Source organism: Corvus kubaryi, unplaced genomic scaffold, assembly GCF_017639235.1.
Source record: "Corvus kubaryi isolate FWS band 111438036 unplaced genomic scaffold, C.kubaryi_AGA036_p1.0 133, whole genome shotgun sequence".
NCBI lineage: Eukaryota > Metazoa > Chordata > Aves > Passeriformes > Corvidae > Corvus > Corvus kubaryi.
In genome coordinates this window covers 16,829,581-16,845,830 of record NW_024580667.1, presented here as the reverse complement: position 1 = coordinate 16,845,830, position 16,250 = coordinate 16,829,581, and the positions used below count along the sequence as shown (strand labels likewise).

General features: G+C 39.9%; 1 protein-coding gene across 1 annotated transcript; it reads right to left on the bottom strand.

The window, feature by feature from the left end:
* Positions 1–1,073: 1,073 nt before the first annotated feature.
* Positions 1,074–14,230, bottom strand: GPR143 (G protein-coupled receptor 143). Its single transcript, XM_042038065.1, has 8 exons — positions 13,818–14,230; positions 12,003–12,112; positions 9,006–9,100; positions 7,583–7,675; positions 6,986–7,095; positions 5,583–5,691; positions 3,226–3,343; positions 1,074–1,756 (listed from the first exon to the last, which is right to left on the bottom strand). Exons 1-8 carry the CDS (start codon positions 14,059–14,061, stop codon positions 1,457–1,459), a joined length of 1,179 nt encoding a protein of 392 aa, XP_041893999.1. The 5' UTR covers positions 14,062–14,230; the 3' UTR covers positions 1,074–1,456.
* Positions 14,231–16,250: the final 2,020 nt, after the last annotated feature.

Here is a 16,250-nt window from a genome sequence, read left to right as displayed (position 1 = left end):
AACCACCCCAGGACTTCCCTGAGTAACCCAGGAACTCAAGCTTCATGTTATTATTGCATTAACCTTTCAGCTGTCTTTATTATTATTATTATTATCATTGTTGTTGTTATTATTAATAAATAATAATAATAATAATTAAAATATTATCATAATAATACTGATTTTTAAAAAAAATTTTTTTACAATAGCTGAAACTGAATTGTGTTGGAAAAGAAAAGTAGGAATAGCCAAGAAAGTTCAGCCAAAGTGGATGTGAGCAGGATTTAAAGCCCAGCCCTGGTCACATGCTGAAGAAAGAGAGGATGATTACTTGGGCTCAAGGGGTTTCCACCATGCCATTGGTCAAACTGTGCTGTAAACAGCTTCCAGCACAAGCAGACAAATCATATCACTTCTACTTTTGATATGAAGTCAAAAGCTTAGGGTAGACATGGTCATCCTTTTTTCTTAACTTTCAACAGGTCTGGGCAATTGTTTGGATGTAGGTACCTAGGGCACTGCACAAAAAGAGGGGTGTATCTGAGAAGAGAGGGCAAATAGATTTAATGTCTCTTCATTCAGCCCATGAAGGTATAAAATAGAGTACTCCTCAGAGAATGGATTATTGATTCTACTTGTTCTGTTTTACGATGAACACTCAGAGCATCAAAGTGTTTTATGCAAATGTCATTTCTTAATGCACCTGCCCCAGCAGTCACAGTCCTGTTAGGGAAGTACACATAAGGGTCAAACTGAATGCATACTAAAAGATAGTTTGACGGTTTATTTTTTCTTGAATCTGAACTGGAATCATTGTTCTGAAGTGTTTGTGGAGCCTGTGCTCGGCTCCATTTTTTAAAATAAAGCCTTTCAGCTCCCTAAATAAAACCACACCAAAAATTCACATAAACAAGCTGAAAGAAGACTATGTCAGTGAAAGTCTACACAAACAGGAAATATTTGTGCTTAAGTCAGAGTTTGTTGTCACTCATGCTTTACCAGACTGGCAAGGCTGGAAATGGTGCCTCAGAAATCCTAGAGCTGTAATTCTGGGTGAGGAATTTTATGCTGAGCAAGACAAGCAAGGCAACACATTTAAAAACCCAACATATTAATAGTCCATTTATTTAAACAAAAGACTCCTCTACCATAAGGAAGTTACAAGAGAGATTAAAACAAAATGAATGAAAATTAATCATAAGTAAGAAATATCTTTGCAGAGATATACTCCTGCTGAAAAAGGTTCAAGCCTTTATATCTGTTCATGTGTCTCCTAGAAGGCGAATGAAGACATAAATCATATCTCTCACACACTCTCTCACACAGTCTCACAAGTTACAGGAAATAACATCAAGCCATTGAGCACAAACCTTATTCCAGAGTATGCAGTGATTCACACATTGACGTGGCTTTGTGAGTATTGACAATGTGAAAAGTTAGATCCAGGAAAAGTTAGATCCAGCTCTGCACATGAAAACTACCAGCCCTGGTAGATGGGAGAGCTTCTGGTTAATCTCTCATCACTGCTGGTGTTAGCTTCAGACAACATGGTTATGGCCTCATCAGTCTGCTGGCTGTCAGTTGTCAAGATCTTCTTGGAATCATGGATGTTGCTTTGGTAGTTCACTGGTGAGGGATAGGCATTTTCCCCCACAGTTGATGAGGACATAGATTCCCAGGGTATTTCTCTTTTTCGCCATTTCAGGTCCACTCTCCATCCTGTCCAGCCATAGAAAGCTAACGTGAAGAGAAAGCCCTGCATGGGATTAAGAACCCCCTAGGAAAGAGAAGTGCAGCAGGAGTTACACCAGCAAGGAAGGCTTCATTCTCAACTCCAGTAAAATGCTTTGCATGTTTTAAAAACTTTCCTTTCACTGAATGATTGCTGACTTAAAAATAAGCTACTTGCACACAAATAAAAAATGTGTGTTGTGGCCATCACAGACACAAACAGATAAGAGAAAAATACCATGACCTGTTTTCCAAAATGCTGAGGCCATAACAGTAAGCAGTAAGCACCAAATGATTTTCTAGCATGAAGTTTAGCTAGTCAACCCCTTGGTGTGTTTTTAACTTTCCCCACAAGCTCTAGACTTTCTTTATTCACAAAAGCACATATATTTTTCATTACAAGCCAAGCCAAATATATGAGAGGAGACACTAGCATAGACAGTCAAGCTTTTAAAAATAGCAGGAATTGATCTGTCTGGAATTGCTTTGATTCTTGAACCAGTGAAAATGTCCATCAAAGTGGGATGGAAAAATGGGGAGAGGCACTGAAAAAGAAAATCCCAAGTGATCACCAAAAAATTTGTTTCTGTTCCCAGTGCCATGAGATGCTTAACAAATTAATGGCTTTAGCTGCTCCCATTTTTCTCATAGGAAAAGAAGGAAATTATTTTTATAACCAATTAAAATCATAGGTCAGTCCCCAGACTTGACCTCTTGCTCTCCAGGTGAGGAAGAGCAAGGTCCCTGTCACATGAATGTGTTCACTCCTTGTCAGAGGAGAAGGAGGTGGTATCACATCACTTGCATCGCTTAATCTTTCAATACCAAACTGCTCAAATGCTTAATTACACAAAGCATGCTCAGGCCTTACACCTATTTAACAGCTCCAGAATAAATTCTCTTGGAAAATGAACCTGCACTGTCACCTCTGAAAAATCCCTTGTCAAATATTCTAATAGGAGAAAAGAGGGTACAGTAAGAGACCAGCATCTCACAGCTATTTTTGGTGTCTTGTGTGAATGATTTTTTACCTATTTGTTCCCAAATAATGATCCAAATGTCATGACATAAGACACAATAATTCTTTATAATAAAAAAACCCCACCCTAGTTGCAAACAGAGAATTTCCATGAAATCCTCATTTAATTGGGAAACCTTCAGGAACTGTGTGCTAAAACTTTGCAGCTTGCATTATGGCAGAGTTTAGCAAGGTTAGGCCAGAAATCACTGTAGTTATTTGTTCTGGATCTTAAAATGGGTAGTGATCTCTCACACAGAGAATGCATACTCCAGTAAATGGGGGAAAAATTTGGCCTCTAGGACATTTTTGGCAAAGTTTACATGTGAAAAGCACTCCCATCGACTGCTCGTTCATTTCTCTTACTTTCTGCTTTTCTTCCTTGATTTTCAGAGTGTTTATATCCCTCAAATCATAAACCACACACTATCCTGGGGCTGTTCCACCAGTCTTACAACAGTGATTTCTAAGACTAAGCAATGTCACAGCTGACCCACCATTATAATCCAGGTGATCAGTGCAGCACTTCTGAGGTTTTTCAGGGGCATTTCATTGATATCTGGCTGCATTTCGAGATAGAACAGAAGGGTCTCATTGATGATATTGGATGACCAGCTATGGGAGGAGCAAAGAAGAAAAGGACAGTTACATATGTATGTGCATGTAAAATACGCTTTACCTTCAAATTATAGAAATTAAAATCATTATAAGGACAGTAAGATTTTTGTAATCATGGAATCATTAAGGTTAGAAAAGACCTCTAAGATGATTGAGCCCAACATGCTTGGATTTCTTGTTAAATCTCAATCTGAAGGGACCAGGAGGTCTCTAAGATCATCATCAGGGACCAGACACTCACCTACTCGCCCAGGCCTAGACAATATAAATCAATATAAAAAAAAGAAAAAAAATTTGAAAATTTTAACTTGCTGCAGAGTAGTAAATTGCAGAATAAAGCTGAGAAGGAAGTGTGATCTAAAATGGGAACATCATGCATGCTGATTTCTTTTGCTCGTGCCTTAGAAGAGTTGTGCTCACAGACAAGGAACCCAAACACATGCACTTTTAAAAGGCTGCAGGATTTCCAGCTGGAGTTAAAATTTCAGGGTTAGAGTAAAGACTTCCAAAATGTCCATTAGAAAACACTATAAAGCAATGAGAAAGTTGACTTTTAAATCCTTGAAAATGCTAACAATTGTTTTGAATAAAGGTAATATCTGTTTCCAAATAAGGATGAGCATAATCAAGCCTGATTTGGTAAAAGAAATTATGTTCTACACTAAATAGAGATTATAGCAAATGGCTGTAAGTTCTAAACAGGGAGACAAGCATTTCTTTACAGTTGTACTGCAGCTTCAGAAAGTAAACCATCAGCATCTATGTCATACTTTCTAAGAGGTTTTATATATGTCCTTTGCACAATTATATTTTTATCATAATGTAAAACCTCCTGCTCTCCCCTCTCAAATCTGTAGGCATCTCTTCTATCCTGTGTTGCCCCAACCTGTTGTCTTGGACTAAAGCATTCCATATTTGACTTCTGGGATGGAAGGGAATCTTCCCTATGCTTCTGAGATGAGACTGCCTCAGTCTTTCCCTCCAGTAACCTTTCAGAAAGTTTTTACATTCCAAAGCTTATGTTTTATTAGAGCAAAATCCTAAACCAGAGCTGTGATTTTATTTTTTATTAGGAAAGCCCAGAATGAGACAGAATGGAAATAAACAAATGTCCCCACAACGTCCATGGGAAATTGGCCTTTCCTTTCACTCTTGTTCCCAGATAATCGAGCTGGCCACCATTCCTTAGGTTGCAATGCACTTCTGTGGTGCCTCTGGGCTTTCTTTCCACAGCCCTGGGAGCTTGGCTGCATCTCTGTTCCTTATTATTTCAGAAGTTTCCAGGAAGCCATGATGGAGGATCCTGCTGTCCCTCACTCCCTTCTATGCTGGCTACCCCAACCTTCACATCGGAAACTTCACTTCCAAGCCAAGAAGACTGCTATCCCCCCCAAAAAACAATAATTTCCTCTCAGAGCACTCCAGTAGACAGCAGCCAAGAGAAGATAAAAGAGGCAGCCTTTGTCCCTGCTCAGCCTTTTAAAGCAATGGAACATGCATTAATACACCTGTGTATAAAAAAGTTAAGTAGATGTAGAGACTGCTAAGTTTGGCCCACTCATTTCACTGCTACAGGACCATTTCTTGTTGTCCCACTCCACTCCTCCCTACCACTTTTCTGTCCTATGCCAAAGTACTATTTTCATGGAGGAAGATAGAATATTAAAAAAAAAAGATTAAGTAATAAAAAATTTCACACACAATCATGCAGAGTTTTCTTTTCTGTCATTTCCTTTATTTTCAGTCAATATCCATGGTTTTTTCAGACACTTGAGAACTGCAGAGCACAGAGGTGGCTGCATTGTATGATCATAGTCAGAGCCATGAAGCCAGACTCAGAAGCACATTTATTGTAGGTTTTCAGTGATGTGTTTGGTGACAAGAGGCTCTGAGATATGCTGATTACAGAAAGCCATCTATCAGCCCACAGAGCTGGGAGCCTGCTGTACCAGACAGCTTCAGTCTATGCCCAACCTACTGGGAATTTTCTGCTATTGTTTCTTGTTGCTTTTGCTTTTCTGTTGGTTAAACATTTAATCATTTCCTCACAGCCTCGTGATGTTACAGGAGTGATTCAACTCCTCTGTGAACTAGTTTAGAACTGCTTCTTCCTTAGATACCTTCCCTTCCAAGCATAAAGACAAACAAATGAAGCAACCCATCAGTCTTCACTCTTGTCCCTGACTCTCTCCCTCTGGGAAAAAGGCAGTTTAAAACAAAATAATGCACCTCTTACCAAATAACAAACACCAGCATAATTTTGAAGAAGCGCATCTGGATCTCTGTCCCCAGACGTCTTTCATTCTCTGTGTAAATCCCCTGTCTCCCTTTCAGTAAGGAGGCAACTGAAAAGTATACAATTATGTTCATTAATATATGCACATCTTGTTAGCTTAGACACAAAAATCCAGAAGATAGAGGCCTGAAAGAGGGAGCTAAGGAATGGATGGATTTGTCTCCAGCAGCTGTTCAGAGCTGGAAGGACCATTTTCAAGGAATCTCACATATAGCCTAATACTAAAGGAAAATAATTACACACAGCTGCATTCCTAAAATAAAAGATATCCCACTAGGTGGGGTTTTTTTCTCTCAATCCCACTGACAATATTAAATAGTATGGTCGACATATTCCTATTTTATAACAAAAGGTAGAGTGTACCTTCTATATAATGTGTGATATAATTATATACTTATCATGTGATGTTTAAATAGAATACCTTCTATCCTATTATGCACATCGTTTTTCATTGTGTCCCTGATACAGCATTAGCTACACATCTGTAACTCAAAGATGTAATGTCAGCAAAAAAAACTTATGCCACATGCTGTTCAGATATCACAAGGAATATACAAATGCGCAAACAAATATACAACAAACAACTTTTTATGGGGACAGTTTTTAAAAAGAACAACTGCTTCTTTGAAAATGATTATGACTGAGGGACAGAGGATGGATGGTATAAAGACTGAACTGAGAATACCAGATTTTCTCCAGCTTTTTTATATAATCAATGTGTAGATAAATTCAGGTACTGCAAACATCTAGCACTGATCATATTACATGCAAAGAATGCATTGAATCTGTGGCTTTTTTTCAGTCTCATTTCTTCCAAGCCCTGGATAATAAATTAAACTGGAACCTCAAGATCCCATCTGAGTTGTGTACAATTCCCATTTGTTTCATAATCTCAGAATCAGAAGACACAAAATTCTGATCACATTTTATTGCTTTTTTTGCTCTAGGGCTGCTGAGAAGTTAAATCAACTCTCAGATCTCACCAACGAGAATAAATTACATTCCAAATTCAAGGTTGGTACCAAAACTACAGTAGAGTTAAGCATCAACTGTACATCGCTCAAATTCTTTAAATCAAGTAACATGGAAATACCTTTGCCAATCTGCAGTAGAGGTTAATAACAGAATAGCTTGAGTGTGTAATCAGAGTGTGTCTCTAGGGCAAATTCCCCATGAAAATGGTGTCTTCATTTCAGTAGGCAACTGCTTCCCACCCTTTGCTGTATCTTTGTGATTTAACAAGGAGCTGTCCCACATCACTGAGTACAAAGTCACGACTTTCTACACTATTGCTATGTTGCTAAATAACACAGACTGATGGATGCTGGCCATTAGGAACATACCTGCTGATACTGTCCTCCTAAACAGGATTGGGTTGGCCACAAGCACTAGCAGGAGTGGGACATAGGTCGTGATGTAATGTGGGATTGCATGTTCCAAGCCATTTTCACAGCTGAAAAGAAATCATTAAAAGATTACGCAATATTTTTCCCCACAGCTGACAGTTCTGGCTATTCTATCTATGTCGCCTTTAACTTTAAAAAAAAAAAAAAAAAAAGGAATGAAGCAAACAGATGCAAAACTTAATTCATCGACCTTTACCACCAGTTCACATGGGACACAGAGTTGATTTTTAACATGCACTGTCTGTGTATTTTTCTCAAATTGAAAGGAAAGCTAAAACCAGGAGCAGGAGAAGGGTGGCTCATAGCAGAAGCTGTATCACAGCATGCCCAAGTGCCTATATTGCCTGGCATATTTCTTCAGGGCCCCCTGAAGCCCAGGCAGGTATTTTGAGCATACTCACTGACTCAGTGGGACATCCTTGGCAAAGATCAAAATGCTCAGCTTTTGAATTTCTGTCTCTAAAGCTGACCAAAAGACATTCAAATGACCAGAGAGTGCCACGATTTCACAGTCTGTTCCCAGAGCCTGCTTACCTGGAGAGAGAAGGGTAGTAAAGCAGAGCAATCCCTTCCACGCAGAGCATCACTGCGAGGCCCCATGTCATCATGTGGTACAGCACAATCGTACTGCAGGCATCAAACACCACAGGCACGATTAAAGATATCGAACCTTACACTTCCCACATTGCAATGTAAAAATAGGACCCTCACTGAAAAAGAGCTTTACAGATAGGAAATGGTGCAGAACAACACTGGCAGTACATTAAACTAAGGAAAGCAGGTGGGTGGTGGCCGTCCTTCAGAAAAAGAATGAGCCAAAGCAGTCATTCAGCCTTGCACATAGAAGTCCGGTCCCCTCCACCCCATAAGGTGGAGAGGACAAGACTTCTTCCCTACTCTTAAGAAGGAACCCCTGCATCTTTATTTTCTCTTGCAGAGAGCAAATTAGCAGATTAAAATTTAAGAATGGAGCTTTTGTGATTTGAAGAAAATTATGTTTAACTTTCAGAGCTGGATACTGCTCCTGTCTTAGGGAGATTCAGACCTGTGTTTGTAGAAAGTCTTTTGGTGTTTACTCTGATCTTAGAATCAAGCCCAAATACTCATGAGTTTTTTGGTCAACAGGGGTGGGGGAAGGAGGCAGGTCCCAGCTGTTTGACTAGAACTATGGGACTTTACAAAATCAGGTTTATCCTCAACAGTCTAAAGTTAACTCAAAAAGCCCCATTTTGGTTACACCTGCAGAAGAACCATATCCTTAGTACCTGACTGCTCTCTATCATCTGGGAACAGAGTCACGTAATTGCACATTTAGCAGCAGCAACTGAAGGTTATTTTGCTCTTCTAACAAACAACTTAGCGACATATTATATTTTCTGTCTGGCATTAAAGTATGGTACTTTCCAAAGGGTTTAAGTTCTTTCGTCACAGGCATTGCAGAAAAATATATAGTAAATACATATTTTTTTCTGAGGGACTTTGGAAGTGCGATCGGAAGGGCAATAATGACCACCCTCACTGAGAAATGGATAAAAAAAATCAGAGAAAAAGAAAAAAAAAATGGAATTAACTATACGAAATTAACTGTATGAAATTCAGCACTTTACCCCTCTGAATTTTTCATTTTCAGGATAACACTATTTTTTTTGCTGCAAGAATCAATTTCGGATACAGAGCAGGGACAAAAATAGTCATCTCATTGACATAAAGTTTATAGACCACAATTTGCTCCATATTTATCCAAAGGTTGAATGGATTCAGTTACATTTAAATTCAAGTTGGACATAAATCAGTATCTGAGCATTGCCCTGGCTATTTAAGCACTTAGAACACCATTCACCCCTATGGTACGAACATCAGATGGTTGTACAAGCCTCACTTATACCCTTAGACAGCTGCAGACAGAGACATACAGTGTTGGAGGGGAAAAACAAATTCAGAGCTTTAACTCTGGTACCTCAGTCCAGCTGATCTTCTCACCACCAAGTAAGAATCAACAGCATAGCAAAACAACCACCAGAAGCCAGCGCTATATAACAGCTGGATCCACATCTAGAGGGGAAAGAAGTGCCAAATGTCACAGCTGCTTCTCCAGTACCACTGGGGCAGGGAAGGGACTCTAACCTTTGGCCTGGTGATTTGTTCTTTAAATGTGTGTATTTTCCAGATGAGATTATGAAGTATGAAATCTTACTCAAAATCACAGGAACAGCATTGTTGTAGCCTATGGGTCAAGTCATAGGTAAGCTGAACAGCATTTGCTTTCACAGCTTATTTTCTGATTTAGAAAACCTGTCATTTACCTCTCCATTCCTAACCTGAATGTTGTAAGCCCACAGAAATTTATAGCAAGGATGTTTTAATTTTAGGTTAAAATTTCAGTTTTTTCTCAGTAGCTGAGGCACAAAAATATAACTGATGTTAGTCATAACCACAGTGTGCCTATGCATTTGTGGGTTCTGCATGTGATGGGTATTTTCTTCAAGCACAAGATGGTTATTAAGAATAAAAGACCATTAATGAGAAAATCACTCACTCTCTGGAAAAATATCCCTACTGAACTCCCTGGCTGATTTCTTCAATAAAAATCCAAAGGAAACAGGTTCAAGTCAAGCTAAATATCACAGCATTCTTGAGCTGACCCTATGCATTTTTCCCACGAGCTTATATAAGTGACCTTACTTTGCCACTGTATATAAATTCCACATTTCTTCCCCATAGGAGCTGGCTGTTTATAATAGTCTGGGACTGTTTTAATATTCATGTTATCTTCCCTCCAAGCCGTCTTTCAGTTCTTATCTGAATATCCTTTACCAGGGCTCCATAGTAGCATCATTTTACATCTGGAAATCAGCATACTTGTTACTGAGCCAAATGTCAGTGAATAGAGATCTAGCACTCCTTCCTCCAAAAGGCAAATCAAGCTGAGAAATATTTCCTTTCACCATGGGTGTAGACCCTACCTCTAGTAATTTGTGGCATGAATTATTTGGTATTTAATTCAAACGCCATGACATTTTTCTAGTGCACAGGAGGCAGAAAAATAAAATCCCAGTCTTCCTTCTAATGCACTTTACCCATAGCACTCAGCACATAACTTCATCATCATATTTACATATTTGCTGCAGTTGAAAAATGCACAATTTACTACCCATACACACACACACATACAAAAATAATCTGCAGAGTCTTTCCAGAAAATCCAACACAGACAAGACTGTCTCCAAAAATAATATAAATCAGATGCACTTAAACCCTAAAGCTTCATATGATATCTTAGTTTTTAGCAAAATGACACATCTTGCTACAGTGCCTGAAAGGGAAACCCCCTGTAAACCATTGAAAGGAGATGTCTAAAAGCCTCACTATTTGGAGTTTGTATAGGTTTGTGGTTAAGAGAAATAAAACAATAGTACTAAAAGAAAAATAAAATAGAATCGGAAACATTTTATTAACTCACATGAGATTACGTTAGGGAAAATGAGTGAAAGAAGGGTTAGTTTTCATTCCAATACAGTTAAATCTAAATATAAAATTACTTAAATTACAGTATTTTCCTGGAGCCTAAGTAAGGGAAAATAAAAATTGTGGTAGACCACTATGCTCCTCACCATCTAACCTGAAATTCAAATGAAAAACAGTCTGCATATAGTACCCTGTCATGCTTAAAAATACTTTTTTATATTTTATGGGCCAGAGAGGGAAACATGAGGAGGAACAGGTTTTGAATAGGACATTCTTGCTGCAAGATATTGAGGTTTCTGGTTTTACCTCAAATAAAAAAACAACATTTGTATCTAATAAGCAAAACTTAAACACATGTGATAGAATTGAGAATTGATAGATGTATACAATTTATATTTGTGTCCCTGGCACAACATTATCATGTTTGAAACTGCCATTATATAGGCATATAAAGCACAGTGAGTTCAATCTGGCACATATTGTTTTATTTTAAAACTAGTGGAGCTGTATAATTTTCTATTCATGCAACCTACCCCCTTCTACATTGTGAATTTTGAATTGCAAAGTTAATACTGTTATTGCTCATGCATTATTTCATTGGGGACCCTACATTCCTATTGCATGTGGGTAAAGCGATGATCTGTCTTACTTGTCATTCTCAATGTTTTGGTAAAATTTGTGACCTTTATTCTTGTACAGTAAGCTCAAATTATATGTCTCAGTATTTTGATTGTAAAATTTGGAACTGAGTTTCAATCTGTACTTTTGGAATGCATTTACATTTTCTTATTCTTGTGTTTTAATCCAGAAGACACTTAATTAGACTTGGCCTGATGCAGTCATTGAGTGCCCAGCTATCTGAGCTGAAATCCTGCATGGCAGGGACAGACCTTCTGCCAGCACATTTGTGGCTTTGAGTATATTTATCCTGTTGTCCCTCTGTGTCTAAAACACACACTCTCATCCACAAAAGCTAATTTGAGCTACTCAAGTTGCTGGTTTCAGGAGGTCCCTGCTGCCACCACACAGGCTGCAGTTTCTGACAGAGACGGTAACCTTGCGCTGCCAGTGCGACAGAGCCACTGGGGCACTTGTGGTGCTGTGCCAGCACAAACCCAAACAATGGTTCACAGCCCTTTGGGGTTGCTTATACCCTTATGGCTCCACACCTCTGACTTTGGTGTATTCCACCCCCTGGCACTCCTGTGACGAGTGAATACCACAGAACTCCCGGGATCAGTCTGACCTGCGTTGCCCTACATCCTTACACACACCATATGGCACCATCACCACCCTGCCCGCCCTGACCCAGGCTCTCAGAGGGAGGCATGAACGCACTTGCAGGGGTGTGGCAGAGGCTGAAACCATCATATCCAGGCTCTGACTCAGAGTCACATTTCCCTTTGGACTCAGTTTTCCTTTCAGACTCCCCATGCGGAGGGACCCTTAATTGGGAGCAGAAGAAAAGGGGGATGATCTCTGTACCTACCGCACTCCCCACACAGAAAGTGGAAGGCCACACGTCAGTCCTGTTTGACACCGAAATGTCAGCTATGAAGCCTGGGAAGCCCAGCCATACACTTGACCTGAAGATCATACCTGAAGAAAAAAAATGTATTAGTGCTTTGAATCTGCTGGTGTGATTTGAGTCACATGCTTTTCCCTAGCCACATATTTCACATCGCAGCCCAGATTTTGTGTGTCTACAGGAAAGCAATGGCTGCAGAGGAGCACAGCAGGGACAACTGTGCTATTTAAATGTCAGTGTAATCACTCAGAGACAGTAGCTCCAAGAGTCGGAAGCTGCTGGGACTTAAAATGTTACATAGATTAGAATTTCACTTACTTAGAGATGCTGTCACATGCTTCCCTAACATAAACTGGGTAGCATTTAACAGATTGACACAGAACACTAAATAACTATTTACCGGCATATATTCATACACTGATATTCACTTCTCTATAAAAGCCCTCCTTGCAGAAGAGTTATTTTTCACTTTTCTCTGCCTTCATTTTACAAGCAGCTCTTTTCCTTCTGTCACAGGACTGGACAAAGCAGTGCTTCTGATTTAGGTAAGAACAATACCTTTTTTAAAAATAAACTTAGAGTTTTTTAGTGAGGTTTTCTGGGTTTGCTTGAAATAAAGCACCAACAGGAAACAACAAAATGACCATGTTTCCCACCAAGAATGAACTGTTTTCCACCCATTGAAGTGAGTCTAATGCAAAACCAACAATGGATAACTAGTTTGAGTTTGCCAGTGAAAGAGGAAAGGAGAAAAATAACTTTATCTATTGTTGTCTTCACCTGACTGAAAGGACATTTTCCAGGTGCATGCACATACATATTTTCCATATCTCTTTCTTTATTTCCCCCTATAATCTTTGGTTTAGTATTGGTACTTATTAGGTACTGTGAGAGAACCTGGCTGGGTATGAATGGGGAAAAGACCTGAAACACAGACACACAGATACACAGATACACACACAGCTCCCAGGAGTGAGACAAAACAGCACTATTTCTACTACCTAATGTGAGGGGGGGAAATGCTACCATAGAAACAAATGTGTCCTGTATTTTCATAGCATGTCATGATAATTTATACCCAGTTTGGCAGTAAGTGACTGAGGGGAAAAATGACCAAATGACTGATGGGACTAGCTCAATACTAGTTTCATTTTGACTCGTGCATTCTGTTTTAGTCTCTGCTGGTTTATTCCTCCAGACTATCAGCCAGGGTCTGGGCAGCAGGCTGTCCTTGATAAGGTAGCTTTACTCACATTTCAAAAGCCTGTGTCCAGCATGATCTGTGTGCAGCTGCAAGTCAAACTCATTTGCTGTCAATATGATGTGCCCAAGAGAAGCAGCTGGCACATGAGCAAGAGGCACACTTGGTCCAAAAGGATTTAAGAAGATAGAGGATAGTGGTTTTCAAATGCATTCCTATGGACTGGCTAAATGTTTAATGTCAGATTTAGTTTCCAGTGTGCTGCATCACCTCCACTTTGTGCCTCACTCTGAGAACCAGTTGCCATTCTAGATTTTAACTGGTTTTAAAGCAGAGATTTTGGTGTAGATTTGCCAAGAGCTTTCACTTCCACATTATGATTATTAAACAAGAACTTTCTCCCCAAAGACCCATAATTTCCTGATCATACTTAGTCCAAATCTTCCTGTGAACACATACAGCATGCTTCCCTCAGAAATCTCTACTGTCCACTCACCAGCTTCATTTGTCTGTAGTACCTCAGAGCAAAAAGAACCTGTTACAGCAATGGCAAGGGACATCAAGCTGGCACTTACCTAAGCCTCCAAGGATGTCACAAATGGAGATAAGGAGAAGGATGGTAGAGGAGGAGGAGGCTTTGGGCATCTTCCGTGGGCTCTGTCCCTTCTTCGGCAGGAGCTGTAGGATGGTCAGTAGCAGACTGATGGAGGCACTGCCAATGCAGACTCCGCAGAACACTTCAGGCTGGAAGTTCATCACTAGCTGTGTAGCTGCATCCCGGTTTGGGCAGCAGTAGGTTTCTAACCTTGGAGAAGCCATGAAATGTTCGACTGGTGGAGGGGGCCCACAAGCAGAAGAAAATGCTGTTGCTTCCCCAAGACAGCATTCACTTTTTCTTCACCCTCCCCATTAGTCCTCGGTGGTGAGAATCACGCGATTGATGGATCATGTGCTGCTGCTGCTGCTGGAAGTAAATCCCCTAGAGCTGCCTTTCTCAGCCTCTCCTAGCAAGGAGATCAGATCCGAACAAGAAAACACAGTGTAATCTGAAACATGCCCAGTGCTTGCTCAGAGCCATTGGCAACAGTTCACTCACATATTTCTGCTTGCACAGTATGTGATACAGGAAGACTTAAACTCATCAGAGCATTGAAGATGGTTTAAAATAAATAAGGATGCAGATACCAAAGTAGAACCATTACATTTTAATTGTGTTTCTCTTTAGCCCCATCCCACACAGCACCCTTTAATTACTGCAAATTAATTGAAAAGATGAGTCCAGACACAAGCAGTTCCAGTCTTTAGAGGGAGAAGCAGGGATATAAATCCACACCCTAATCCAAATCTCAGTTTTAGTGATCCACCCCTGTAAATAAAATTAGAAACATGATACCCTATCACTGAAGAAAGAGATTACATTTGGGAAGAAAATATTAACCTTATCCTATTTAAATTGCAAGCACAAAAAAATCCCCTCTTTAGTCAGTACTGTCTGCATTGGATCAGCTTGACAGTGAAAATTACAGGACTTAGGATTTCTCAGCAATATATTTCTCTCTTTTTTTTTTTTTCTTTTTTTTTGAATTTGGTAAGGATTTAATATGAAAACAGGAACTTAACCTGCAATATTTATCTTTGCTTTATAAACTAGACAATAGCTTTTAAGACAGGGGTCCTGTTAGATACAGCAGCAAATAAATAAAATCATAAACACAAAAAGTAATTCTCCCCTTTAAAAAGTCTCAAACTCCCTGTGTCAGCCCTCAGTCTTCCAGAAAACTTGTTTATAGGGACATATTCAGGAAATACAGGGGGCAACATTGCCAAAAGACCCAAAGTCATGGGTTTAACCATGTTAAATAACATAGTCATGGATTTTATAATTAGTCCCTACAAGAACAAATGACATAATCTTTTTTCCTCCCCCTGCAAAGGTGTAGCTTATTTTTTTTAAATAAGTGAATTTTAAAAAATTCTACTGATGGCTAGTGAATGACAGTGGGATGTTCTGTGTGCAGTGTTTATGAACACAGTGTGCTTTCCCTCAGTAGAGAAAACAGCTGCAGTCCTGGGTGAAATGGTACCTGCTCTATTCACTAACCAAGACACCTCATACACTTGATCCCAGCAAAAGAACGAACTCCACCAAACTCATCATCCTGATGATGGGGGCTGTGCAGCCTCCTGGTGCTGGACAGTGGTGGCAGGGCTGGGGTGGCAGGGCTGGGGTGGCAGCTGGAGCCCAAGCTGCCAGGCCTGACATGCGTCCGCCCCTCCTGCTGCCACGGGACTGCCCAGACCACATCACTCGAAGAGCAGGATGTCAGCCTGCAAAGCCAGACTCCTTCACATGAATGTCCATACATCAACAAGGTGTTTGAACTCCTGCTGCAGTCAACTGAGGTCTTAGGCAGCCAAGCTTATGGTCTAGACTTTGTCTAGAGAGCTGTTCAGATCTTCTGAAAATAACTGCGCAGGGTGAGCTGAGGAGGCTCTGGTGGACCATAATAGGAACTTAGGCATACATGTCATCAAAGACTCTGAAACACAGGCAGCTGAGCTGAATGTTTTGCCAAGTGTTTTTCCTGCTTTCCAGCATAAAGAGATTTCCCTGTTTCTTGGATGAGGGTGGGTGAGTGACCTGGATGTTGCAATCCTACAGTTTGTTGCCACCATGTATATAAAAACATACTGGGGACAGCAAGGTTGCAAAATTAGATTGCTCTGCTCCAGAAATACAAACTCATGCTGAGGTTGTCAATACAAGGCTCTGTCATCAGTACAAGTCTGGGACTTCTCAGACTTTATTCCACTTCTGCTAGAGCAGTGGTGCATGGAGTTGTCACATTTCTGTCAAGATACTGCATTGAAACCTACCTATCTACTAATGAACTAAGGAATTACAATCCACAGAGACAGATTATTATTAGTTAAGCCACTGTAAGCCACATATACACTTCAAAGATATATAAATGAAAAAAAGGATGTTTGCTCTGATCTGAAGGAAG